Below are 27,491 nucleotides of genomic sequence, written 5' to 3'. Positions count from 1 at the left end.
GATAAAAGATGCTTATCTAAAGTTATTTAAAAAGCTTGATGTTTCATGTATTTCAAATATGCTAATATTGACAAAGGAAAATTATTTTGAATAAAACAATTTAGACATTCCAGTTAACACAGCGTTATCATAAATCTGTCCTGCTTGCAATAGATAATATGCTATCTTGCAGAACTGATTGTTCCATGCAGCATGTTGGATTTAGAAAGCCAAGGGAGTAGCCATACAGAGTGCAAGAGACAACATTATGATCTCTAGGCTATTTAATGCTCCAGTTGACCTGAAACAAAGTGTCAAGCTTCATTGCAATAGGAGCATATATTACCTCATTCCCCTAATGCCCAGGGGTAGTTAAACTGATTTATAATCCATTAGATCTTAGGAGAAATAAATTACAAATGCTGTATGATAGAGAATTAATTTAAATTCTGAATTGTATGCATAAGCACTCTGAGAACTTCTAATAAAGATGATCTTTTTCAGGGCTAATTACTACTTTTTAACTTATTTTAATGACATTTATTGACTTAACTGAAAGATGCATTTGTGGCAGATGTGACTTTGTGATATAATTGTCTGACCTGCAAAGCAGCAGATTGATGTTAATAACATCAACAGTAGCAACTTGCAGTGCATTATAATAAATGTCAAGATAAATCCATGGTTTGCTCTGAGTAAAAGGTTCTAGTGTGGATTTTCATTTACAAACAAAATTAATAGTTGGAATTTAAATTAGTGGTTTTCTGAATCAGACAAAGAAGTTTTTAAATGAAGCCTTCTGCAAACAAATTGTTGTTTTAGAATAGTGCATCAAGCTCGTAGATCAGAATCAGAAGAACATGGTACTTGAATTGCAAAAAGTTACATTAGAGAGCTTATGGCATGGTGTGAATACAATGTCAGCAAAACAAATGAGCTGGTTATTGACTTCAGAAAGCAGGGTAAATTATACTTCCCTATCTGGACCATGGTGCTGAGCTAGAAATGTTTGAGAGCTTCGAGTTCCTAGGTGTAAATATCAACAACAACTTGACCTGGATCAACTATGAGAGCACAACAGCTAAGAAAGCATGTCAATGACGCTGCTTCCTCAGAAAGTTAATAAAGTTTGCATGTCCCCCGTGACGCTTACCAATTTTTACAGATGCACGATAGAAAGCATTCTATGGATGCATCACAGCTTGGTATAGCAACTGTTTTTACTTCCTCCCCTGCCCCTGCCCCCAAGATCACAATAAATTGTAGAGAGATATCAACACAGACCAGTCTGTCACAGCAAGCAGCCTTCCCCTCTGTTAAATCAGGCTTTACTTTCCACTGCTTCAGAAAAGCAGCCAACATAATCAAGGATCAACCCTCCCCTCCACCCAACCTCAAGGTATTCTCTCCTCTCTTTTGGGCAGAGAGAGGCAGAGATAAATGTTTAAATGCATACACTACCAGACTCAAGGAGAGTTTCTGTCCTGCTGTCCTCAAACTCCTGAATGAACTTGGCATGTGATTAAGATGAACTCTTGATCTCCCAGTCTACCTCATTGTGGCCCTTGCGTTTTGTATCTTTTATCTCCACTGATCTTTCCCTGTAACTATAACACTATAATATGCATTCTGCCTTTTGTTTTACTTGTGTGTGTCCATTATTGTGACTTAGATGAGGATCAGATCATATTTTATGAGTAATTAATGCAGAAAACTAGGTAATTGCACAAGCTTGTCCCAGAAGGCACCTTCAGCCCTGTGAAATTGTCTGTGAAATAGTCAGATGTGCCTACATTTACCACATTAGTCACATCACAGAACTGGAGTCAGCTTCAATCCTGGAGGACCATCTATGAAGACCTTTCACATGTGCTGAATGTTGTAACTTCCACCATCCTCTTAAGCAGCGCATTCTGGACTTCAGTTCTTTAAGTTTACTAATCTTGAGATCTCAATTGTGTATCATTAGTGTCAGAGTGAACATATTCCGCTTAACAATACACTGATTGTGAAACAAGCATAGATCTATCACTGCAAACTGAAAATTAAAGGTACAGCAAGCTGGTTGCTGAAGTTTAAAAGGCATGGCATTAAATATCTCTGTTGATCATGAAAATCTCGCCCCAGAATCAGTCTACGATTCTGATTGTTTTTATAGCTTACATAACAGAATTAAACTTTTAAACCATTACTTATGAAAATCTTAACACCAGAACAAGTCTACAATGTTGACTCTTTCTATTCCTTGCATAAAATCTAAAAAAAAGTAAAATACAAATAATGTGTACTGAAATCTTTTAACCAAAACATGGCTTCGTAGGTGGAGACTGGAAGCCTGCCATTGTTTGTCGCTGTTCAACAGCTGATTCAGGTATTCTCCTGATGCTGCTGTGCTGCTTCTGTTACCCAGCTCATGTTATAGTTTTGTTGCATTAATGGTATGCAATAATTTTTACTGTTAGTACACATATGTGATGCACATAAGACAAACAAAGACTGCTTACTGGTAGCACATAAATTCAGAATGGGAAATGATTTCAAAATTTAAAAAAATCCTAAAAACTTCTCACTCCAAGCATTTCAGATTAGGGATTCTCAATCAGTACCATTTTAAAAATTTTAGCCAATGGACATTATTATTGAAGATAGCAATCTCAGGTCAGTCTTGGTGGTAACTGGCTGGAAAAAGGCTAATTGCCTATTATTGAATGCATTGAATTTAGTTTTTAAATGCTGCAGTATTCAATAAGGGTGACATGAGCTGAATGCTTTTGAGTGACCTTAACTAATTGGGGTGAATAGCCCAGAATGTACTTTAACATAAACGTACCTATACTCCCTGCCAGCTAGTGTACGAAGCTCATATTTAAGTAATACAGTTTTCACAGCGAAAAAGAAACTCACCATTCAGATCTTGTTTGTTCCTCTGTGCATTGTCAAGGCCTTCCTAGGCTTAATTTCCTATTTTTAATATGGGAAGCTGGGTGAGATAGGGCAGGAAAAAGGATCAGGAGCAAAGCGACGAATATCACTGATGATGAAAAACAACTTTTGGCGAAGTCCTCTGAAAGCTATCAAATATTTTCAATGTTTTTCTGACTTTAAATAGTTCAGAAAACTGTGATAAATAACTATTTAAACATTATTGAAATCTTGAAAATAATTAAAACAGGTTATCAGCAGTTAAAATGCAGATGTTCAAATACAGGCAAACAACTTAAGAGATTTAAATTGAATATTATTTAGTCTCTTCTGCCTGTTACAGTTTGTAGAAATGCTAGTAATATTAGCAAAGGTTGTTAGGCATATGATTTACCATAGTTAGTGAGAAATTGATGCAATTTTGTAATAATTTGCTGAGTTTCTTGAAGAGGCTATGGCAAGAATATAATTGGAGTAAAGGTGGCAAAATCCTGACTACAAATTCACCATTGGATGCATTTCCTGGAAATCCTGATATTGTCCATGTTGTATAGGAAAATGTCGGCAGCTAAATAGAGAAGCTTTTAAGTAACTTAGCTCTGTTATCAATGTTTGCACTTTCTAAGGGAAATGACTTGCATTGAGGACATGTGGTTTCTACTGATGTCTTCTGGCAGCTCAGTGGTTAGTGTTCCACTGTTACAGCACAAGTGATCCAGGTTCACTTCCACTGATGTCTTGAAGGAGTTTGTATGTTCTCACACATTCCAAAGACATACGGGGTTAGTAGGTTAATGGTCATATGAGCTTAATTGGATAGTGCAGTCTGTATGCTTAGCCTCTACATGCTTTGTACATATGACTGTGAGGCAAAGCACAACTCCAAAACCATATTTAAGAGTTCTGACATCACCACTGTTATTAATTGACTCAAAGATGATGACGAACCAGTGTATAGGACGGAGATTGAAAATCTGGCTGAGCGATGTCACAATATTGGTCTCTGACTAATCAGCAAGACCAAGAAGCTGATTATTGACTATAGGAGAAGGAAACCAGAGGTCTATGAGGCGGTCTTCATTGGGAGATCAGAGTTGGGAAGGATCAGCAACTTTAAATTCCTTGTTGTTATCACATCAGAGGATCTGTCCTTGGTCCAGCATGTAATGCAACTGCCATTACCAAGAAAGGACAGCAGTGCCTCTACTTTCTTAGAAGTCTGTGAAGATTCAGCATGCCACCTAAGACTGTGACAAACTTCGAAAGATCAGGGGTTTTACTGGTTGCACCACAGCCTGGTGTGGAAACACCAATGCCCTTAATTGGAAAAGGCCTCAAAAAGTAGCTGGTACAGCTCAGTTCATAATGGGTTAAGCCTTTCCAACCATTGAGTACATCTACAAGGAGCGGAGTTGCTGGAAAGCAGCATCCATCATCAAGGACCCCCACCGTCCAAGCCACGATCTCTTCAGGAAGAAGATACAGGAGCTTCAGGACCTGCACCACCAGGTTCAGGAACAGTTATTAGCCCTCAACAATCGGACTGTTGAACCAGAGAGACAACTTAACTTCACTTACCCCAATATTGAACACTTCCCATAACCTTTAGGTTCACTTTCAAGGTTCACTCTTCATCTTATGTTCTGAATATATATGCTTATTTATAAACTATTATTATTTTGTTCTTAAACACTTTTTTTCTTTTTGCTTTTACCCGATTTGTTGTCATTTGCATGTCGGTTGTGTGTCCATTTTGATGTGTGGTTTTTCATTCTTTTATGGTTTTGGATTTACTGAGTATTCCCACTACTAAATAAATCTCAGGGTTCTACATAGTGACATATATGCACTTTGATAATAAATTTACTTTGAACTTTGGATCAAAAGGACATATTACTGTGCTGTATCTCTATATAAAATAAATAGCATTATTTTGGCTAAGATGCTAACTGGATGGAAAAACTGACAGTAGCAAATGTGGAAGTAAGTATTTCCAGTTTTTACAAGTTCAGAGAATTAAATAAAGATTGTGACATGTTGATTTTGCTAGAAGTTAGAACGTTATAAACTAAATTATCATTGTAAGGTCCATCAAATCTTGATTGTGGTGCCAGAATGAGGAGGGTGAGTGTTTCACAGTAACTGTGAGAGTAAGCAATTGCAAGCTCTTTGAGCAATGTACAATGTCTAATTTTTTTATGGTAACAAATGAATGAAGACTTGAAGTTGATATCAGATTAGTGATTCTGTCTTGATAGTCAGTTGCACACTCTTTGGAGAAAGGGTAGAATTGGAATAACTGCATCTTTTAGATTATTTTCAGTTTGGTTTGCATCTTCAAAAGCTAAAAGTTACTGTTATTATCAGAGAAATGATTCTGAATGCTAGTCAACTTTACAACCAAATATTCCTTCCATTAAGCTCAGTAGATATTGTTCATTAGTTTTAAAAACAAACTGTTAGCAGCACTGACTAGATCAGGCAACATCATAGTAAAAAAAATATAGCTAATGTTTCAGGTGAAAGACCAACCTTTCATTGATACAAGTAAACTTTGAAGTGAAAGTGTATATTAAAGAATTGAAACTGATCTTGGGGTGTGCCACCCTTTGACATAACTTTAACAAGCACACAAAGATTCATACAGTGTCTAACAAATGTCAGCAATTTGTAAGCTTTGAACTGAGCATACTCAATTCTCCTGAGCAACAAACACAAAAGAAATGCTTTGATTTTCTTTTGCACTGGAGTTCCTTTTCTCCTCAAATTTGTTTGGTTAAAACTTGTGGTAATATCATTGCTGCCTCAAAATATGATTATAATATAGCAATATTCATTGCAATCATAAAGCTGGTGGATAATGCATTATCCAAAAGGTGATTTCATGTTTTTGTGGTGGTAGTTTCAAATTCCCTGAAGTTTGCTGTATCTCTATATGCGTGCGTGTGTGTGTGTGTGTGTGTGTGTGTGTGTGTGTGAGAGAGAGAGAGAGATTGTTATTTAAGTTCAACATAATGAGGAAGTTTATTTTTATGTCTTCTGATTTACGTAATGTGATAAATTGGCATTGTGGTTACGTTACTGGATAATTAATCCAGAGACCTGGACTAATGATCCATAGGCATATGTTTGGGTCTCGCCATGACAGCTGGGGAATTTTATTTCAGTTAATTAATTAAGTAAATCTGGGATATAAAGTGAGTGTCAATAATGGTGACCATGAAGCTTCTGTTTTGTCGTTAAAATCCATATGGTACGTTAATAACCCTTCAGAAAGGAAAGCAACCATCCATACCTAGTCTGAACTATGTATCACTTCAGCTTCATGACAGTCTGCTCAATTCAAGGGCATTTGGAGATAGACAGTTAATGCCTTGGTATTTCTGTATTTCACTAGCTGTGTAAATGAGTTAAATAAATTAAATCCCCACTGTTTTAGATGTCTTTTTTCTTATGCAATTTCTTCAGAAATGATGTGTATTTTGATTGTTTAAAATGAGAAATTTGTACCCCAAATTCTCAGTTCTTGCACTGTTTAGAATTGTACAGATTCTGTAGTTTTTCATTCTTACTAAAGAGTGACATTCTGCACTTCTGTATGCTAAATCTTAACTTTCCTATGTCAACACATTCCATTACTCTCAGTTCTCCCTACATTTCGTTTGTACTTTTAAGTTTTGAGTACATCACAATTTTAATGTATATTGACACATGAATGCTTTACATCTGATGAATATTTTAGTTATAGTTAGGAAATTGGATAAACAGTTCAAAAAAGTAACTATATTTTGGAAAAGGTTATCCCAGTTGGAGAATTAGCACCAGAAAAAGGCGCAGGTGGCTGAATACTATGTGTTGTCATTTCCATTAACAATTACTGCTCTCTGTAATCATGCATTAACAGATACTAACATTTTTTACAATATTTATGCTTTGGTGGGTTGATATTTCTTTTCCCCTGAAGGTTTTCTAAATCGAAGCTCGCAGTGTCAATGGCAGTTATTTAACCTCCCATATAACTGTAAAGGTTGATGACATTAATTCCTGTTATGAAAGCATAGCTGCAGAAATCCCTGGAACAGGGCATGCATATAGCAAACTGGAGTAGCGCGATGCCAAATAACAGAACTGCATGTACTCAGTAATTTGAGTATCATGTTAAAAGCTTTCCACTGCATGAATTAAGTGCCTGTGTTTGAGAAGCACTTCTAATTTTAGCATCTTAAGCCTCTGACATCCAAGTCTTTGCCTTCCCAAGATTTGAGAGGATGGTTTCACTTCTGATAAGCAGTTTCCTGGGCTGTTGCCTACTGTTAAATGTTCATGCTGAATGTGTCATCAAAGACACAGATAACTCATTTTCTAACCTTTCCATGTGGTAATCTGCAGTCATAGTTGGGGAGGATGTAATGCATGCTGCTACTGTGCAGGTTGTGTTGTCTTCCTTTAGGGTGGGAGATTACTATTCCTTAGTATTCTAAAGAAAAGCTTTCCATGTATGGACTGCACAGCGGCATTTTTTAAAATGTATCTCGATGCTGTCAGGATAAATGTTTTCATGAGCTACAAGAGAAAGGTCCTAATCATATATTTTCTAGCACAGAAAGCATAAAGAAACCTTCCAGGCCTTATATACCTCTTCACATTGTCTAGAAAGAAAAGTCATTCTTTTTTTTTCTGATGTTGGGTATCAGTAAAATTCAACAAGCTTTCAAGGCACAGAGCCACAAAATCGTACATCATGGCACCTTGTTCACCAAACTCATGCCGACCATCATCAACTCAAGTAAATTAATCCTACACAAATCCCATTTCACAAGAAGGTTTCTGAAAAATAAAGTTTAGTTGTGCTCAATGAAATTAACACTGTGCTATATCATTAATTAAATTGTCAATTTTAAATATACAATATTAAACTTTTGGGTCATTTGTCATTATTACATTTTGTGTGGTAATTCAGTATGTTTATTTTGTCTTTCAGAGTCTTCTTGCGTGCAATAAATCAGTATGCAGATATGTTGAACAAGAAATTTCTTGATCAAACTAACTTTGAACTACAGGTAAGCAAACAAAAAACAATGACGCCACAAATTACAGTGAGGGAAGGGAATGTGTTCCAAGAATATGGGCTGCATAGTGATTTTCTGCAGCCTGAAACTGCATTGTCTGTTCATGGACCCTGAGTTGAATTGTTTTTCAAATTTTTGGATAATGATTTGTGAATTCTGTAAGGACAAATTTCCAGTAACCGATTGGCCAAAAAAAGGGAGTTGTCAGTATTGTAAGCAATACTTTATTGTAAGTGTTCCAGGTAACACTTTTGGAGAGGAGATATTTCTGTTGGAAAGATTAAATTACATAAAATAAGTGAATATATTACAGCACAATATAGCCTATGACAGAGTACACTTCAGTAATCTAGTCTTCATGAGAAAGAGACTTTTCCATTCTCACTGCAAATCTTCAAGGCCTTTCATACTTTTAAACTTTTGCAATTACCATGTTTCCTTGCTTTTCCATGAGACCAATCAGATGGATGTTTTGGTGGCAATAACTAGGAATGTTTTAAGGAGATAATTACTACCATTTCAAGCTTTGAATTTTTATCATTTGAAGCCTGGCCAGTTCATGGGGTTTAATTTAGAAAGAAGGAAAAAATAACAGGAATGTTATTTTTAAGTGACATTTGTGACTGCATGATATTCAGATTGTTTCATTGGCAGCAAAAGTGTGGCCCTTTTTTTTAAAACAAGCAGTATTAGCATAACACTTCACCATAAGACCATAAGGCAGAGTCTGCAACTTCTTTGTCCATTCTCCTAATCCGCCCAAGTCCTACTGTGGACTCCTTGCTTCCTTGACACTACCTGCCTCTCCACCAATGTTTGGGTCATCATGAGCCTTTTTCTTAGTACATTGATATTTTTTCAAGTGATCATTTTACAGAAAGACTCAAAAGTAAAATCTTTTTCTGTTAATCTTGGTGAGAAAGATATTTATGTGTTCATCATGTTTAGAAAAGTGGTTTGACAGACACAGGAGTGTGATTCAAATAAGCAGTTGGATTAACACTCCTCCAGCAAAATGGAAAATCTAAACTCTTGAGAATATTGATTTACATATATCCTGCAAAATGCAATGTCATTTCTTTAGGTAGTATAACATCAAAAACTGGTTTGTTAAGTCATTTTTGCTGATTGACTCATACCTTCGTAGTTCTCCCAATGTGCAACTACAGCAAGAAATTAGGAAAAAATTCTAGCCCATGAAATATTACCTTTTTGCAAGTTTGTATTTATTGTAACTAAAAAATATGAAGAGTTAACTATAAATTTTAGTAATTTTGAGATTGTTTCTGTTGTTCATCAATAATTGCAAAGATGAAGGTATTTCAAAAGCTTGAGCTTAGTATTTACTTGGAGAACTTTATTGTAATGCAGTGTCAAAGCCTAGCGTGTCTAAGTTAATGTGAAGGTAACTATTTCACACTATTGTAGAAATACAGATTTATTTTTAGTACTGCATACCAAAGTAGTTACAGACAATATCATTGCTAGCATTAAAATTACTATGATTCCACATTGCACATTTAGATGGAGATGTAATATTTTTGCTACTCATGTATGTGAAGGATGTAATAAATAAAGTCAATATGATAGTGAAAGTCATAGTGAAATATGATATTCATGTTGAATACAAACTAGTTCACCTTCAGATATCTGAGGGAGAGGAATGGAATTGGTGTTTATGGAAAGGAGATTGTAACTAGGGCCAAAGTCAATCTTCTCAATAGTTACTTGGAGAATGTTATGCTTCTCTAGTATTGGATATTCTGGCAGTTGAATCTCATGGGAAGTATCAACAAGATGATTATGAGGTTTAGCTGGGTATTGACAAATTATGAATGGAAAGTTACAGTAGATTGTTTTGGTTGATACTTCCTGGGGCAACAGTACAGTTGAGAAATAAGAGATGCTAAAAGGAGGTCCTGGGGATAGGATGGAAAGAGAAACTGTTGTCAGTGTTTTTTTTAGCTTTGACAAAATAGATACAATTAAAAAGTTGACTCCAGTTGCATCTAGCTAGATTACCAAATTAAGGAATTTGGAAAAATGGTAGTTCTCGTCAGCTGTGTTAGTAGCAGGAAACAGATTAAGGATTTTCAGAGACAGTTTATCTTTGTTATAAACAGACACATTGTCATTAGATCACTTTTTCTAAGGTCAGTTTTAGTAATAAATAGTCATATAACATTATTCCTCTTATGATTAGTAGGAGCTCCATTCAACTGTACTCAAGATAGTACTGTTTAGATATTCACTTTGAGAACACTGTCTTTTGCAATGCTATGCAGTTAAAGATTGATTTAATCCATGGCAGAAATTTCCAGGTTAATTTGTAAAATTTAGCAGAGCCACTTTTGCAACTCCAACACAACTTCCATGGCAAGCATACAACAATGACATAAATACATCGCAGATTCTTCATTTTAGAGCATTGCTAGGCATTGTTTTCCTGGGGAGCTCATTATGGACACCCCAGATTCATCAGAGTTTTAGTCCTGCAGCTAAGTAAAATTTTTACTTTGATCTTTACTTTTTTAACCACTTTATTGTACCATTGGAATAATTTTGATTGACTGTGAAATGCAACAATGGTTGTTTGAATTGGAAGTGGTATATGACATTTGGGTTGTTGATAAAATATCACATAATGTGACAATAAATCACAAATCCATCATTAAGGATCCCTTTACTGAGGACATGTGTTGGCACGTGACCTGGTGGTTGAGGCGTTCGTCAAGTGATCTGATGGTCGCTAGTTCGAGCCTTGGCTGAGGCTGCATGCGTGTCCTTGAGGAAGGCACTGAACCATACGTTGCTTTGCGACGACACCAATGCCAAGCTGTATGGGTCCTAATGCAACAGGTGTGATCTTCACTACCTAGCAGTTTTAAGAAGTCAGAAAATAGTGTCAACCATTGTGCATGATAGTTTTTGACCTCATAGCAATCTTTTACTTCATCACTTGAGAAGGACTTTGGAGTATCAGTCTCAGATTTGACTGCTCTACAATGGCATGCATGTTGTGATTTTATTCAGTGAGTCCACAGTAGATCCACTGCTGGTGAAGGCTGGTGCCAAACAAAGCGGCATCATTAACCTAATAGTTTTTCCTCATTGCAATATTGCTCTAGATCACCGGGTGGAACTAATCTATGGAACATATTGGAATTGTTTTTCAAATTACATTGCCTGCACTCCAGAACCAAGGTGACATAAACCTTGCAGTCAGCATTTGCTTACACTTGCATGATTGTAAGGCTAGCTCCAAGGTCGTTATTATTTAGTTTACTAAAACAAAGTTCTGCACTACCCCACCCCTCAATATGAAAGGTCTATGATAGGTCCGTGGATCATTTACCATGGCTTGGAAACACCTGCCAGCAAAAGCAGATATCACTGTTGAAATTCACTATCACCTTTGTTGAGCCACCTTGGCCCTTGTCTATCTGTGGCAATGTTTTTGATCATCAAGATCTTGTACTAGCACACACCTCATATTCTACTGGGTTACAGCAATCCCTGTCCTTCTATATTCTGAAATGTGGACTATAAGCACAGTTGAGACATAATCATGCAAAATCTCCAAATTCACTGCAAAGATAAAGGATTATCATGCACTTAAAATTTATCTAGCACTAAAATAGAAAAGGGTTAACTCTTCTGGCATATTTAGTAGAGATCTATAGTACTGTGCAAAAGTCTTACTACATATGTGGTGCGTAAGACTTTTGCACAGTACTGTATTTTCAATGTGAAGCAGAGAACGAGTTTGTAAATGTGGCAGGAGCAAAGACTGTTGGGAATAGCGAGGGTAGAATGCCATTGGAGGGGTATGGGACAGGTGGCAGAAAAGGAACCTCAGGAACGGCGGTTGACATGGCTGCAGACACTCTCAGCCCTGAGACACCAGCAAAGATCATTTAATTGCAACCAATTGGTTTATTGATCATTACAGTTCTTCCTGCTCCCTCCCCTCTCCTGTCCCCTTTTTCCAACCATAATTCCCCTCTTCCTGTCTCTTTCCTACTGTCAATGCACAATAGAGACCCATGTCAGAATCAGATTTTTTATCATACACGTATGTCATGATTTTTTTTTGAGGTAGCAGTACAATAAATCACTTCAGTAATGTGCAAGAGTCATCCTAGCTCTATATTTGTGGCTAAGACATTTGCATAGTACCGTATATTGTTGCAGCAATATTACTAATTCATTGCTGCCTCAATGAGACTTTTGTACTAGTGTGAACAACTGGACAGAAATTTCCACATTTACGTAGTTGATTTTGCATATACTATTTCAGGTATTTTTGATCCAATTTGATATTTAATGATAAACAGTGACATCCTCACCGTTATTTCTGTTGTATAATTTGGGGAAGTATAAATGCAGTTCTGCAAATGAAAAATCAAAGCCAAAAACCATAAATAATTGTTATAATTCTGCATTTCATGTATTTGTTTTTATTGTTTCAAACTTTACTTTACTATCTAATTTACAGTTATGGAACAACTACTTTCACCTGGCTGTTGCTTTTCTCACTCAAGAATCACTTCAGGTGGAGAACTTCTCCAGTGCAAAACGTGCAAAAATAATCAGCAAGTAAGTCCAACACATGATAAACAGATTTTTATTTAAGGAACTAGAGTATTTTTTCTGTTTGAGATGAGCACATTTTCACTTACAATTTCAACAACTGTTCACTGTAAATTTGTTCTTTCAAAGGATCTTGAAAGATGATCATCTGTGATCCTTCTAAACCCAAAGAATGTATGTCTAATTTCTTTAGATGCTCTTGTTCTGACAATTCTTTCACCCCAGGCGCTAACTTTTTGAAGTGTCTCCAGTTACAGTATATATCATTTTATATATAGGGACCAAAACTGTGCACAGTACTTCAAGTATTGCCAATTGTAATCATGCTGTTCTGTTTCTAATATCCAGCACCCTTGGAATAAAGGACAATTGGGTAATTTGCAGTTTGCCCCTCTAATCCCCTGCTGCACCTGCCTGTAGCATTTTGCAATTCAAACACCAGAATACTGAGATCTTTGTGTTTCATTCATGTGCTACATTTTTCTATTTAATTAACAACTGGCTTTTAGATTCCATTTATCAAAGTGCATGCTGTCGTACTTTGTCTGATTTCTGCCCTCTTCCTCAACCCTTCATTGAAGTGGGATGGGAGTTACACTTGCCTTGAGACAACAGCTGAGCTTAGAGCTGATTTTGCATCTTGGCTTATCAGACCTTCAAGGGCTGACGAAGCTCGCAACCGCAGGAAAGGTATGTGGTAAAGGTGATTCCTATTATTTAGATATATTGGTGCCTGTCAAAAATGAGGCAATTTCAATTTTGATTTTGAGTGCCTGCACAGAACTGTGGGCAAGGACTGCCTACTATTAAGGAATAATTTGTTGAGGATCTGAGATTCGGAGCCAGTCTTTCCACTAGTCACACTCTGCTGACGTGCCAGTGCTGTTTCCAAGGAAAAACTTCTACAGGGCCACAGCTAAATCAAACAAGTGGCACAAGCTACTGAGCTGATATGCTCTGGGATATGGATATTGTGTTTGTATAAGGTGAGATGTAGTATCAATACTTTTTTGATTATATTTTTTCAGGCAGATGACTAAACTAATGCTAGAATATTAAACTGCAATGTAAATAATTTAGGTCTTGAAAACATTGCCCGATAGTTCAACTCATGACTACATGACTACAATACAGTTTTTGACAGTGTAAGGACCTCTCAAAAGCATTGGATTAGTGAGGATCAACATTCACTTAACTGAAGCAAATTGTCATGTCTCTCTAGTACAGTTGCCCTGGTTAGCATAACTCTGCTGAAACTCTAGCATACTTAGAAATTCCAGGTCATATTTTTGTGGTGTTTCTTTGTTGTGCTGGATTAAATAATGTATGCTTACTGTTAGGAGCAAGAAAACTTTATATTATTATCCACTTTTCCTTCTCAGCTGATGAACCAGTACTCCTCCACGTTGAATTCAAGTTAATAGGAATGCTAAGGGTAGTGAGAGCACGATGTGATGCACTTGTGCAGAAGGTGGGTCAGGGCACTGGTATTGGTGGTGGTGGTGGTGCAGAGTTTGAAGGGGATGTGATTCTCCACTATCAGGTATCACCATTATCAAGAATGATTCATTGGCACTTTTGCTAATCAGTCTGAAGATTCCTGAATGATGTAACTGCCGGCATGATTTTGCTTCATGTGATGAGATGAATAACTAACACTAAGGAAAAGTAATTGAGCTCATTTTCACAGTATTGCTAAAAAAAAAAGCTTCAGCATAGACACAGCTAATTTCACAACTAATAGATCAGATCCAACCTCTACAATCTTTTAATGGTAGTGACAATTAAAAACAAGCTGAAGTAGGAAGCTCTATGAGCATCCCTTTCTCAACAACAAGCATCTTCACCCTATAATACTAATTGAATGATCCATCTCAACGGCTTACTGGAGTTCTGTCCGACACAGAATCCAATTCGACATTTACAAATTAATGCCAAGAAAACAATTGAGTACACCAGATAAAGCAATAACTACGGGATCTGCCAATGCAATTATACTTCAGAACTAACTTTGTCAGTAATCAAGCTGCTCCATTACAGCAGCCCCATAGGGTCATTCCTCACATATAGAAAGATGATTGTAATTGAGGCAATTCATCTCTACTTCAGAACATCCAACAAAACTATATCCATTTTCTTCGTTGGTGACTTATTTTATAAGCTAAAGGTATGGAAGTTTGCGGTTTACTGCTTTCTGTGCACCTTTCACAACTCCTAAGATACTGAAGCAGCTCATGTGTTAATGGAGAACTGACATAATATTCATGCTTGCATTGAAAGTTGGCATGTAATATTCAACTCACACTAGTAATGAGCAACTCTCAACAAAGAAGAAAGACCTCGCATTTTACCAGGGAGGCACTATTAACCATAAACACAGCTCTCAGGATAAAGGTTGGTTATCCTGTTACATTTGCCTGTTCACTGTCTATGAAACACTCAGGAATGTGATGGAACATTTTCCGCTTACCCAGGTAAATACAGCTCTAACACCCAAGCAGAGAAGCACCCTTTTAAGCATTTCATCTATCCATCATTGGTGCAATATGCCACGTAATGTGTCATCTATGAGATCTAATGTAGCACATCTTGAAGCCTTCTTCAGAAGCACCTTCCAATGTCAAGGGCATCCAGACATGCAATTCTGTCAACTCCCCCTTTTATCTCTTGGAGCATGGTCTCCCACATCAATTCATGTTCAGTGAGTGACACCTCTTTTAATTGGGCACACTGGGACTTTGCAGACTCAACATTAAATTTCAATTATTTCTGGTAGTCCACTATTCTGTATCTCATTATTTTTTAATTCATGTTTTTTTTTTCTTTCCCGGTAATTTTGGATTTTATTCCTCTTTCTATTTACAGCAAGAGTCATGAGCTCATCAGTGGGAATGGTGAGATGAAATTGGGTATCTGCAGAAGATCATGAAAGTAAATACACAAAGGAAACCTGCCTGAGTCAGATTGTTATAGCCATGCAGGAGTTTACTCAGTGGGTACACCCTGACCTCCTTAACTGCTACAGAAGTGACAGTCCTATTAAAATTTCATTGGGCTGAGAGTGCACAATGACCAGCATAGTTCAAAACCATATTAACGAGTTTCTCTCTGGAACACTTCCAAAAGAGAAAAACGATTTAGCAATCTGAATATAATTTACAACCAGAAATGCTGTGTTGATTTCCGTGAATGGCATGAATCCACTATAATCATGCTTCATTCTGGAAAATAATGATTTTTCATACATGTAGCACTGAATAAGGGTTATTTACTATATAATCTCAATGTTCACATCCTTATCTATTTAATTTTTCCAGACGGGTCATCAAATAATCAAAAATAGTCATCTTGCCAAAAGGCACATCATTACCATTAAGTGTAATCTAAGGAAAAAATAGCTTCAATTAAAAACAACTATGCTACAATTAAAAGCATGAGAGTGCAGATGCCAGAGCAACAGGCAATTGGCTGGAAGAACTCAGTGGGTCAAGCAGCATCTGCGAGGAAAGTAATTGACATTTCAGGTCAAAACTCTGTATCAGGACAAAGAATGGAGAGGAATGATAGCCAATATAAAGAAGTGAGGGGGAGGGAGAATGGTGAAGCAGGGGTCAGACATATTTGGTATACTGGTGGGAGGGAGGGTGTTGAAAGCATATTTTATTTTTATTTAGAGAATCAGCATGGTAACAGGCCTACTAGCCCCAATGAGCCCATGCTACCCAATTTTACCCATGTGACCAATTAACCTTCTAACCCTCATGGCTTTGGAATGTGGAAGGAAACCTTAACGCTGAGAGAAACCCACATGATGATGGGGAGAACATACAAACTCCTTACAGACGTCAGTGGTACTTGAACCCAGGTTGCTGACACTGTAAAGCATTACGCTAACCACTGTGTCACCATGCCATGTATTATGGACAAATTGAGCCAGTTTGGGAGGGTGGTGCTGAAGTTTATAGACAAAAGCAGTAGGAGAGAGCTTCTGCAAGTATGTGAAGTGCAAGAGGATAAGATGCGAGAGAACGGGACCAATCAAGTGTGACAGTGGAAAAGTGTGCATAGAACCAGAAGAGGTAGCGGAGGTACTTAATGAATACTTTGCTTCAGTTTTCACTACGGAAAAGGACTTTGGTGATTGTAGGGATCACTTACAGTGGACTGAAAAAAGCTTGAGCATATAGACATTAAGAAAGAGGATGTGCTGGAGCTTTTGGAAAGCTTCAATTTGGGTAAGTCACTGGGACTAGATGAGATATACACCAACCTATTGTGGGAAGTGAGGGAGGAGATTACTGAGTCTCTGGCAATGATCTTTGCATTATCATTGGGGGCAGGAGAGGTTCTGGAGGATTGGAGGGTTGGTGATGTTGTTCCTTTATTCAAGAAAGGAAGCAGAGGTAGCTCAGGAAATTATAGACCAGTGAGTCTTGCCCCAGTGGTTGGTAACTTGATGGAGAAGATCCTGAGAGGCATGATTTGTTACATATGGAGAGGCATAATATGATTAGGAATAGTCGGCAAGGCTTTGTTAAAGGCAAGTCGTGCCTTATGAGCCTGATTGAATTTTTTGAGGATGTGACTAAACACATTGATGAAGGAAGAGCAGTAGATGTAGTGTATATGGATTTCAGCAAGGCATTTGATAAGGTACCCCATGCAAGGCTAATTGAGAAAGTAAGGAGGCATGGGATCCAAGGGGCATTGCTTTGTGGATCCAGAATTGGTTTGCCCACAGAAGGCAAAGAGTGGTTGTAGACAGGTCATATTCTGAATGGAGGTCGGTGACCAGTGATGTGCCTCAGGGATCTGCTCTAGAAACCCTACTCTTCGTGATTTTTAATAAATGACCTGGATGAGGAAGTGGAGGGATGGGTTGATAAATTTGCTGATGACACAAATGTTGAGGGTGTTGTAAATAGTGTGGAGGACTGTCAGAGGTTATGGCGGGACATTGATAGGATGCAAAAAAGGGCTGAGAAGTGGCAGAGGAGGTTCAGCCCAGGTAAGTGTGAGGTGGTTATTTTGGTAGGTCAAATATGATGGCAGAATATAGTATTAATGGTAATACTCTTGGCAGTGTGGAGGATCAGAGGGATCTTGGGGTGACAGTCCATAGGACACTCAAAGCTGCCGCGCAGGTTGACTGTGTGGTTAAGGAAGCATAAGGTGCATTGGACTTCATCAACCGTGGGATTGAGTTCAAGAGCCAAGAGGTAATGTTCTAGCTATATACGACCATGGTCAGGGCAGGGCATTTGGTCCCTGAACCAAATTCAGACATTCAGATATCGATAATTTGTAACATAACTCCATATTTCTGCATATATCCATGCAAAATAAAAACAACCAATATAACAGAAAATGAAAAATGAAACAGATGTAGGCAGACTTTCTGACATGAGCATGAAAGTTATTTAGTATGGACATTGTATTCAGCTCGGTAGAATTTCCATGCATTAGATCAATGGTTCCCTTTTTTTATGACATCCAGAGTCGCATCATGTTTGGTCTATTCATCAGATGACAGAGTATGTCAGAAAGCAGGTGTACTTCCAGACACTACATCTTTATCAATCTCATTATCCAACACTCAATTCCCCCCCACCAAATTGCATTGATGGTAGAGGATAGTCACTGGAATTACATTGGCATGAGGTAGCACCTGAAAAACCTGAAACACAAGAAATATATTGGCCTGGGAAAGTTTCAAAATGTCACACACCTAATATATTATTTCTTTTTCAATATTTTATTATTATTATTAATATCAACATAATAAGATTGATACATAGATAATGGGATTACAAACATACACATTTCAACTGAACATGAAAGAATACATAAGCAATAGTTACAGTATAAATGAGTGTTCCCAAATCATGGACGATACAAGTACCCAATAGATAGATAGATAGATAGATACTTTATTCATCCCCAAAGGGAAATTCAACATTTTTCCAGTGTCCCATACACTTGTTGTAGCAAAACTAATTACATACAGTATTTAACTCAGTATAATATGATATGCATCTAAAATCACCCTCCCAAAAAACATTAATAAATAGCTTTTAAAAAATTCTTAAATAATTTACTAATGTGCATTGAGTGGCAACTTAAGCTCGGTCCTAACCCCGGCACTTAACATGTCTTGCCCCTGGTGGTTGAATTATAGAGCCGAATGGCATTGGGGAGTAATGATCTCTTCATCCTGTCTGAGGAGCATTGCATTGACAGCAACCTGCCACTGAAGCTGCTTCTCTGTCTCTGGATGGTGCTGTGCAGAGGATGTTCAGGGTTTTCCATGATTGACCGTAGCCTACTCAGCGCCCTCCGCTCTGCCACCGACGTCATACTCTCCAGTTCTATGCCCACAACAGAGCCCACCTTCCTTACCAGCTTATTAAGACGTGAGGCGTCCCTCTTCTTAAAGGCAAACCTAGGTATATCGTAATATATATTAAAAAAAAAGAAAAAGAAAAAAAAATTATGCAAAAAAATCTAATCTAACAATCTAATAACTAATAAGAAAAAAAAGAAAAAAGGGAAAAAGAAAAATTTTTTAAAAAGGGCTGCTTATAATATCTAACAAAAATACAAAATCATCAGTGTCATGAACTCCAATCCTCTCAACGTATGTAAAATCGAAACTGGAAAAGCAAATAGGCTTGGAACAGGGTCATATTACATCATATGAAAATATTGAATAAATGGTCTCCATATCTTTTCAAATATAATAGAAGTTTCAAATACAACACTTCTAATTTTTTCTAAATTTAGACATAACATAGTTTGAGAAAACCAATGAAATACGGTAGGAGGATTAATTTCTTTCTAATTCCACAAAATAGATCTTCCAGCCATTAATGTAAGAAATGCAATCATTTGACAAGCAGAAGAGGATAAATGAAGTGAGTCCATCATTGGTAAACCAAAAATTGCAGTAATAGGATGAGGTTGTAAATCAATGTTCAATACTGTGGAAACACCTAACATATTTGGTGAGTTTTTTTTACCACTGTAGAGAACATTTCCCTCCTCCCTCACCCAGTTCCCTGCCCCAGATACCAACCTGTGTCAAAAAAAATCAAAAGATGCACTTCAACGGCTATTTTAATTCCCTTGGAGTGCTGTGTTCACTTCTGGTCACCTCATTACAAGAAGAATATAGATGCTACAGAGAGAATGCAGAGGAGATTTACAAGGATGTTGCCTAGATTGGAGAGCATGCCTTATGAGAATAGGTTGAGTGAACTTGGCCTTTTCTCCTTGGAGCGACAGAGGATGAGAGCTGACCTGATATACTGTATAAGACGAAGAGAGGCATTGATCGTGTGGATAGTCAGAGGTTTTTTCCCAACACTGAAACGAGAGGGCACTCGTCTTTGGAAGTAGGTACAGAAGGGATGTCAGGGTTAAGTTTTTTACATGGAGAGTGGTGAGTGCGTAGAATGGGCTGTTGGAGATGGTGGTTGAGGCAGATACAATTGGGTCTTTTTAGAGACTCTTGGATAGCTACATGGAGCTAGGGAAAATAGAGGGCTATGGATAACCCAAGGTAATTTCTAAAGTAAATACATGTTCAGCATGGCTTTGTGGGCTTAATGGCTTGTATTGTGCTGTAGTTTTTTTTATGTTTTCTGTGTTTCTATGAAGAGCTGAAAGCAGAGAAAGCTAGGAGGGTGACAACAGAAACACAGAAGCTATCAGTTTTGTAATATGATGAATATGGAAGTTGATTATGAGAGCCATTGTGAGAAAAGTGTAGGGCAGATGGGGCCAGAAGCAGTTGGAAGTGTGGGTGCCAGTGAGTGAATTATGTGGGTAGTGAATGGATATAACCAAGAAGTAGATGGATATGTAAATTGGTAATGTGGCTCTGGAGAGGGAGTATGGGAATGGGGCAAAATGGAGTGACCAGAGAAGGGTCAGGGGGATATGAGAAGAGAGTTTATTATGTAATACACTGCATGTAAGAACTGCCTGAAATTGAAAAGCTCAGTGTTTTTACCATTGAGTTGATGACCACACGGATAGAATATGAAGTCTCATTCCTTTAATTAGTATTTAAAGTCACCCTGGCACTGGAAGAGGTCAAGGATCGGCAGGTCATTGTCAGTACAGGAAATAGAAGGGGAATTAAAATGGCATGCACATGGAAGCTCAGGATAGCCATTATGGACAGAACATGGGGCGTTGCATATTAGTTGCATTTTCTGCAATTCATCTTGTCCATGTAGAGGATTACCATATGCCATCAGCAAGTGCTGTATATACAATTTTTTCTTTCACCTGCAGGAGCCGTGTAGATTCATGAATGATGGTGAGGGAAAAGATGTAAGAAGAAATGTTGCACCTACAATTGCAAGGGAAAGTGATGAAGTTCTGCGAAGAATGCGTGAGAGGGTTTAGCAGATTGTGGAATCACAGAATGTGTGGTCCCCATGTAAGGTAGAAAAGGGTGGGATGGAGAAGATGTGACTAGTGTTGGAGGCTTATTGCAGCTGACCAAAATAACAACCTGCTTCAAGCAACTTCTGCCTGAGAAGCGACTTGGGTCAGCTCCAATTTGACTACCAACACAACAGATCAACGACAGATGCCTTTTCATTATCTATTCACTTACGCCTGGAATATTTGGACTGTGAAGATGCATTCATCTGGATGCTCTTCATTGACTGCAGCTCGGAATTCAGTACTATGGTCCTTGCAAAGCTAGTCAATTAGCTTCAAGAGCTAGGCCTCACTACCTCCTTGTGCACTAGATCTTCGATTTCGTTACCTGCAGACCCCAATCAGTTCAGATTGGCAAATATATCTCCTCCACAATCACCATCAACACAGTTACACAAGGCTGTGTGCTTAGCCCCCCTGCTCTACTTGCGTTTGTAACTGTGACTAAGGCCACATCCACACTACACCGGATAAATCCATAACTGAAGCTTTTTCTCTTCATTTTTACCCTCTGTCCACACTAAAATGGCATTTTTGTCCCCCGAAACAGGAGCTTTTCAGAAATGCTGTCCAGAGTGTGTAATTTTCAAAATGCTGCTTGGGCAGATCAGTGTGGACGGGGTAACCGGAGAAATCTGAAAACTCTGTCTGGCGGCACCGCGCCATCTCATTACTTTCATGAATGCAGCCTCCCACACAATCTTAACAATTTCAGAACAGACGGCAATGAGACTGAAGCCAGAAGAGTTAGAAATGTACTCACCAAATACTTTGACCCATAACTTACTGAATAAATAAGTATACTCACTTGCCCTTGCTTGTACGAAGGTGGTTTACCTATTTATGCAAGTACTTCTCTGACGATAGATGTGTAACAGCCTAATGTAACATTGTATGGAAATACAAGATAATACTGATACAGACATGTTTTACACATTTAACAAGGTACTTTACTAATGCAGCAGAGTTAGTCAGTTTTTCAGTGTTCGTCGTCAGCTGGTTCATACTGTCGGTTGCCTCCATGTGCTCCAGTATTTGTTTTTTTTACTTTTAAATCCTCCTGCGCGGGGTTTCTGGTGACGTCATTGCCAAGAATGGCAACTTAAGTCGCTAGCCCCTCTGGAAAAACACGTATTAAGCCCCGTTAACCCATCAAATATAGTATTTTTTGAAAAATATTTGAACTGAAAAGAGGGGCAAGAATGGGGTAAAAGAATGGAAATAAAAAAAGCGACACAGCAGAGCCTGCGGCTGAGAGGAGTGCAGTGAGTCACTCTCCTACCCGACCACGTGTTAGCGAGGCGGACACTGGGCCTCGTTCAGGTGAAGCGGCGAATATGATTGAAATCCTGAAAGAGATAAGGGACTTCCAGAAAGAAATAAAGCAGCAGCTACATGATACTAAGTCAGAGCTCGCCAACGTCAATCAAAAAATAGCAGTGGCAGAGACTCAAATTGAGAAGGTGGAGGATCGCGTTCAAAACGTTGAATGAATACTGAGTAAGACGATAAAAATATTGAATCACCGAGAAGGTAAACTGCTTGACCTGGAGGGAAGATCACGGTGGAAAAATATCAGAATCTACAACATTCCCAAAGGAGCAGAGGCTTGTCTATGACAGAGTTTGTCAGAAAGTTGCTGCAGGGCTCGCTGGAGCTTCCTTCAACTATGGAGCTGGAAATCGAGAGAACGCATTGCGCGTTAGTCCCGAAGCCTACCTGAGATAGAGCAGATAAGCCATGCTCAATAATAATTAAATTCCTTCGGTATTGTACCAAGGTGGAGATTCTACGAAGGGCCTCGGGTAAGAAGAGAGTGTTTTTACACGATAAAGTAATATATTTTGACCAATATTACCCCTCCCCCCCGCGGTCCTGCAGAAACGTAAAGAATACTCTGAAGTAATGCGAGTACTAAAGCAAAAAAAGATTAGATTTCAACCTCCGTACCCTGCTAAACTTTGAGTGTTTTATGACAACGGGGCGCGATTGTACCATTCAGTGGAAGACGCGACTACAGACATGTAGGCCAGAGGGTTGCCCGTCAGCGTGACCAAACTGAGAAAAAGACTGGCAGAGGATTTATCCTGCTCCACTTGGGAAATAGTGAGAGAATCAAGAAGGCAGGAGATGGGAGGAGGCCAGGAGAAGTATATCAGGAAGAGACCGGGAGTTTCCCAAAGACAGTCCTCACCCCCTTCAGAAGAGCCATAAGGTTTGGTTAACTTTAAAAATGTTGAGAAGCTAAACGGAAGCAAAAGTAGACGGTGATAAACCTACCTGGAGAAATACTTATTATAATGTGGATTTTATATTACTTAGTTGTTATTCTTTATTTGCTCACTTACTCCTTTTTCCCCACCAAAATGAGAATATATATATATGTGTGCATATATGTATGTATGTTATGTATATATATGTGTGTGGGTGTGTGTGTGTATGTATATATATATATATATATATATATATATATAGGAGGAGTACACAGGGAAATCTTTTCTGTGTAATGGGTTTGTTCACTGACTTTTATGAATACTGTAATGGGGGCCCTCAACTCACAAGTAGGAGGATTTTATCCCCCACAGCTAGACATTTCCTCTAGCTTAATGCAGGGTCATCTACTAGAGACCTCAGCCTTGGAATCACACATTCATTGCCATTTGTGTTATTATTTACATTTCTTGGTTCTTATTTGTTCAGGGAGTAGATGGATTAAGTTTTATTCTAATTTCAATGATACATTGACAGATAAATACAGATGGCTAAGGGCAAGGTAAAATGCATTTCTTTTACTGTCAATGGGCTATAAAATCCAATCAAATGTAATAGAATTTTATCCAAAATGAAAAAATGAACAAGCCCATGTAGGATATCTACAAGAAACTCATTTAAGTGATAATGAGCATAAAAAACTAAAGATAATGGGCTTCACTAATTTGTTTTTCTCCTCATATAAATCAGGTCATAGGAGAGGAGTTGCTATTCTTATCTCAATTAAGCTAAATTTTGAAAAAGTATTCGAAATGGGAGATAAAGAGCACAGATATATTCTGGTAAGGGGGAATATAGACAGAAATTCAGTTACTCTATTGAATATATACGCACCCCCGGGAAGTGATATTGGTTTCTTTCAGAAAATTACTGATATTATGGTAACAGAAACAGAAGGTCTCCTGATATGTGGGGGAGACTTAAATTTACAATTACAACCAAACTTAGACTCTTCCAATATAGAAACCTCTGAAACAAAATATTTACATAAAAAAGCTAATACACTTTTTGAGGATGTTGGTTTAATTGATATATGGAGGGACCTTTTCCCCGACACAAGAGATTGCACTCATTATTCTGCTCCCCATTCTGTATATACAAGAATAGACTATTTCATAACATTTGGAAAAGACAAAGACAAAATAAACACTCATGGAATTGAGACAATAGATGTAAGTGACCATGCACCTATATATTGATCTGTTGATTTTGACTTACAACCAAAAAATACAATTTGGAAACTAAATTCAAGTCTACTCAATGATCCATACTTTAAGGAACAAATTTAAAAAGAAATTGGTCTCTACTTAGAATTTAATGATAATGAAGACGTTTCACCTCACATTTTATGGGATACTCTGAAGGTGGTTTTAAGAGGGAAAATTGTAGCAATATCATATAAGAAAAAAAAGGAATAAAACATTAGAGGAATTACAAAATAGGCTGAAGGAAGTAGAGAAAAAACGCAAATTGAATATGTCACAGGATACATTAGGGGAAATTAAAAGAATTAGGAATGAAATTAATTGGCAAGAAATCAGGAAAAATTTAATGTTTCTGAAACAGAGACATTATGAAAGTGGATCAAAATCTTTGAAAATACTGGCGTGGAAACTGAAAAAAAAAAAGATAGCAGAAAATACAATTCATAGAATTAGGGACCCAAGAACAAAAATGATTTAAAAAAAAAAATAAGCTAAGTGAAATTCAAGAAGCTTTTGAAGTGTTTTACAAAACTCTATATTCCAAAGTTCCAGGGGGAAGCACAACCCAAATTGACACCTTCTTAAATTCTCTAGAGTTACCCACTTTAAGCGAAGAACAAAATAGAACGATGACTGCTGACATAACTGAAGTTGAATTAAAAGCTGCAGTAAGTAGGCTTAAATTAAGCAAGTCACCAGGATCAGATGGGTATTCGGCAGAGTGGTACAAAGAATTTAAAAATGAGTTAATTCCTGTTTTACTCCCCACACTGAACTGGGCTCTAAAACAGGCATAAATGCCACCCAGTTGGAAGGAAGCGATAATCTCAGCTATACGGAAAGAAGGCAAGGATATAGTGGGATGCGGGTCATTTAGACCAATATTCGTTCTTAATGTAGGTTATAGGTTATTTACCTCCATCATGGCCAAACGATTAGAGGGGTTTCTACCCATACTGATATGTAACTATCAGACAGGTTTTATGTGACAACGCCAAACACAAGACAATATGCGAAGGACAGTTCACATTATGGATCATATACAAAGAAATAAACTCGAAGCAATAGTGATGAGCTTGGACGCTGAAAAAGCATTTGATTCGGTTAATTGGAATTTTCTTCACAGAGTTTTACATAGATTTGGTTTCGAAGACAGTTATTAAAACTATACAGACAGTATATGACAATCCTACTGCTAGGATTAAAATCAATGGATATTTATCAAATAGTCTTACCCTAGAAAGGGGCATGAGACAGGTTTGTGCATGGTCACCGCTACTCTTCGCGTCATATCTGGAACCATTAGCTCAATATATCAGACAAAATGAAGATATCGGGGGAATTACTATTAAAGGGACAGAGCATAAATTGGCTTGTTATGTGGATGGCATTTTGAACTATCTAGGGCAACCAACATACTCTTTACCTAAATCCTTTGAACAATATGGTCAATTATCAGAATACAAGATCAACATAGATAAAACCCAATTACTTTCATATTACTATTGCCCACCAAAAGAAATTGAAAGTAGATACCCCTAGGCTTGGCACACAGAGTCTTTCAAATATTTGGGTGTCATTATGCCAAAAAAAATTATCACAATGTAATTATCAGCCTTTATATAAAAAAAATTAAGGAAGATGTGGCAAGATGGAACCTGATTCCTTTTTTCACAGTTCAAGGATTGAGTCTATTAAAATGAATATACTGCCCAGACTGTTATATCTTTTTCAGACCCTACCAATAGAGATTAATCAAAATCAATTCAATGAATGGAACAAGATGTTATCAAGGTATATTTGGCAGGGTAAAAGGCCTAGAATTCGTCTCAAAACTTTGCAATTAGCAAAGGAAAAGGGGGGGGACCTTCTCTTAGAGATTATTATTTTGCAGCACAGTTGAGAGCTGTGATACATTGGTGCAACCCATCACATGATGCTCAATGGAAAAACATTGAGGAGCGGGTACTTCCCATTCCCATTCAAGCAATTTTGGCTGATAACAACCTGCAAAGGTACATAAATACCATTGATAACCCATGGGTGAAATTGACTCTTATAATATGGAAAACTACTATAAAAGAATATAATCTAGAAGGAGATACTGCAATTCTTAAATGGTGTGCATATGACTCAGATTTTACACCAAATAAACTGGATACTAGATTTAAGGACTAGACAGCTAAAGGAATAACAGTTCTTTGCAACATAATGAAAGAAGGAACACTGTTCAGTTTTGAAATGCTTAAAGAGAAACACATGTTAGAAAAACAAGATTTATGTCGGTATTTACAGATGCGACAATATGTTAATAAGAAAGTAACCAAGCTTAAAAATGAAAACAAGGCATGTACATGCTTGTTAGAGCTATTTAGAAAAGCATATAATTCAGATAATGGTATTAGAATCATTTCAAGCATGTATAAGGGGTTGTCAAATCTTAAAACACTTTCAACTTAAAACAAAATGGGAGAAAGAAGGAGGGATAATTATATCAAATGAAGAATGGACAACGATATGGAGGTATCAATAAAAGTGTACCAGTTCACAGAAATGGACGAAGTTTGGATGGAAAAACTTGATAAGATGTTTTATTACACCCTCTCAGAAATCCCATTATGATAGTAACCTCTCTGTTTGCTGGAGAAATTGTAGAAATCAAAATGCAAATCATTATCATATTTTTTGGGACTGCCCTGTTATCAAAAAGTAGGGGGATACACAATGCCCTACAAGACATCTTTAAATACGAAATACCCTTAGAGAGTAAGACCATATATTTTGGAAATATACCTCAAGAATGGTTGAAAAGAGATATATATTTAATGAATATACTGTTGGTGGCTGGTAAAAAGACTCTTACTTGGAAATGGTTATCACTTTAAATACATGGATATATATATATATATACACACACACACACACACATACAATGTCTGAAATACATCTTATGGAAGTGTTTGTTTGATGATGAACTTCAAAAAATAAGTAAATC

The 27,491-nt window shown here is 37.4% G+C and overlaps 1 protein-coding gene across 2 annotated transcripts in view; it reads left to right on the top strand.

The window, feature by feature from the left end:
• The window catches only part of dock1 (dedicator of cytokinesis 1), a 549,009-nt gene that overhangs the window by 376,694 nt on the left and 144,824 nt on the right, over positions 1-27,491 (top strand). For both annotated transcript variants that reach the window (XM_059947697.1, XM_059947695.1), the window contains 2 exons: positions 7,883-7,961; positions 12,469-12,569. In XM_059947697.1, the coding sequence (XP_059803680.1) occupies positions 7,883-7,961; positions 12,469-12,569 (180 nt within the window). The remainder of the gene's footprint in view (positions 1-7,882; positions 7,962-12,468; positions 12,570-27,491) is intronic.

The sequence above is a fragment of the Hypanus sabinus genome, chromosome 22, assembly GCF_030144855.1.
Source record: "Hypanus sabinus isolate sHypSab1 chromosome 22, sHypSab1.hap1, whole genome shotgun sequence".
In the NCBI taxonomy this organism is placed as follows: Eukaryota; Metazoa; Chordata; class Chondrichthyes; order Myliobatiformes; family Dasyatidae; genus Hypanus; species Hypanus sabinus.
Note: the sequence above shows the minus strand (reverse complement) of the source record. Positions and strands in the feature narration are given on the sequence as shown.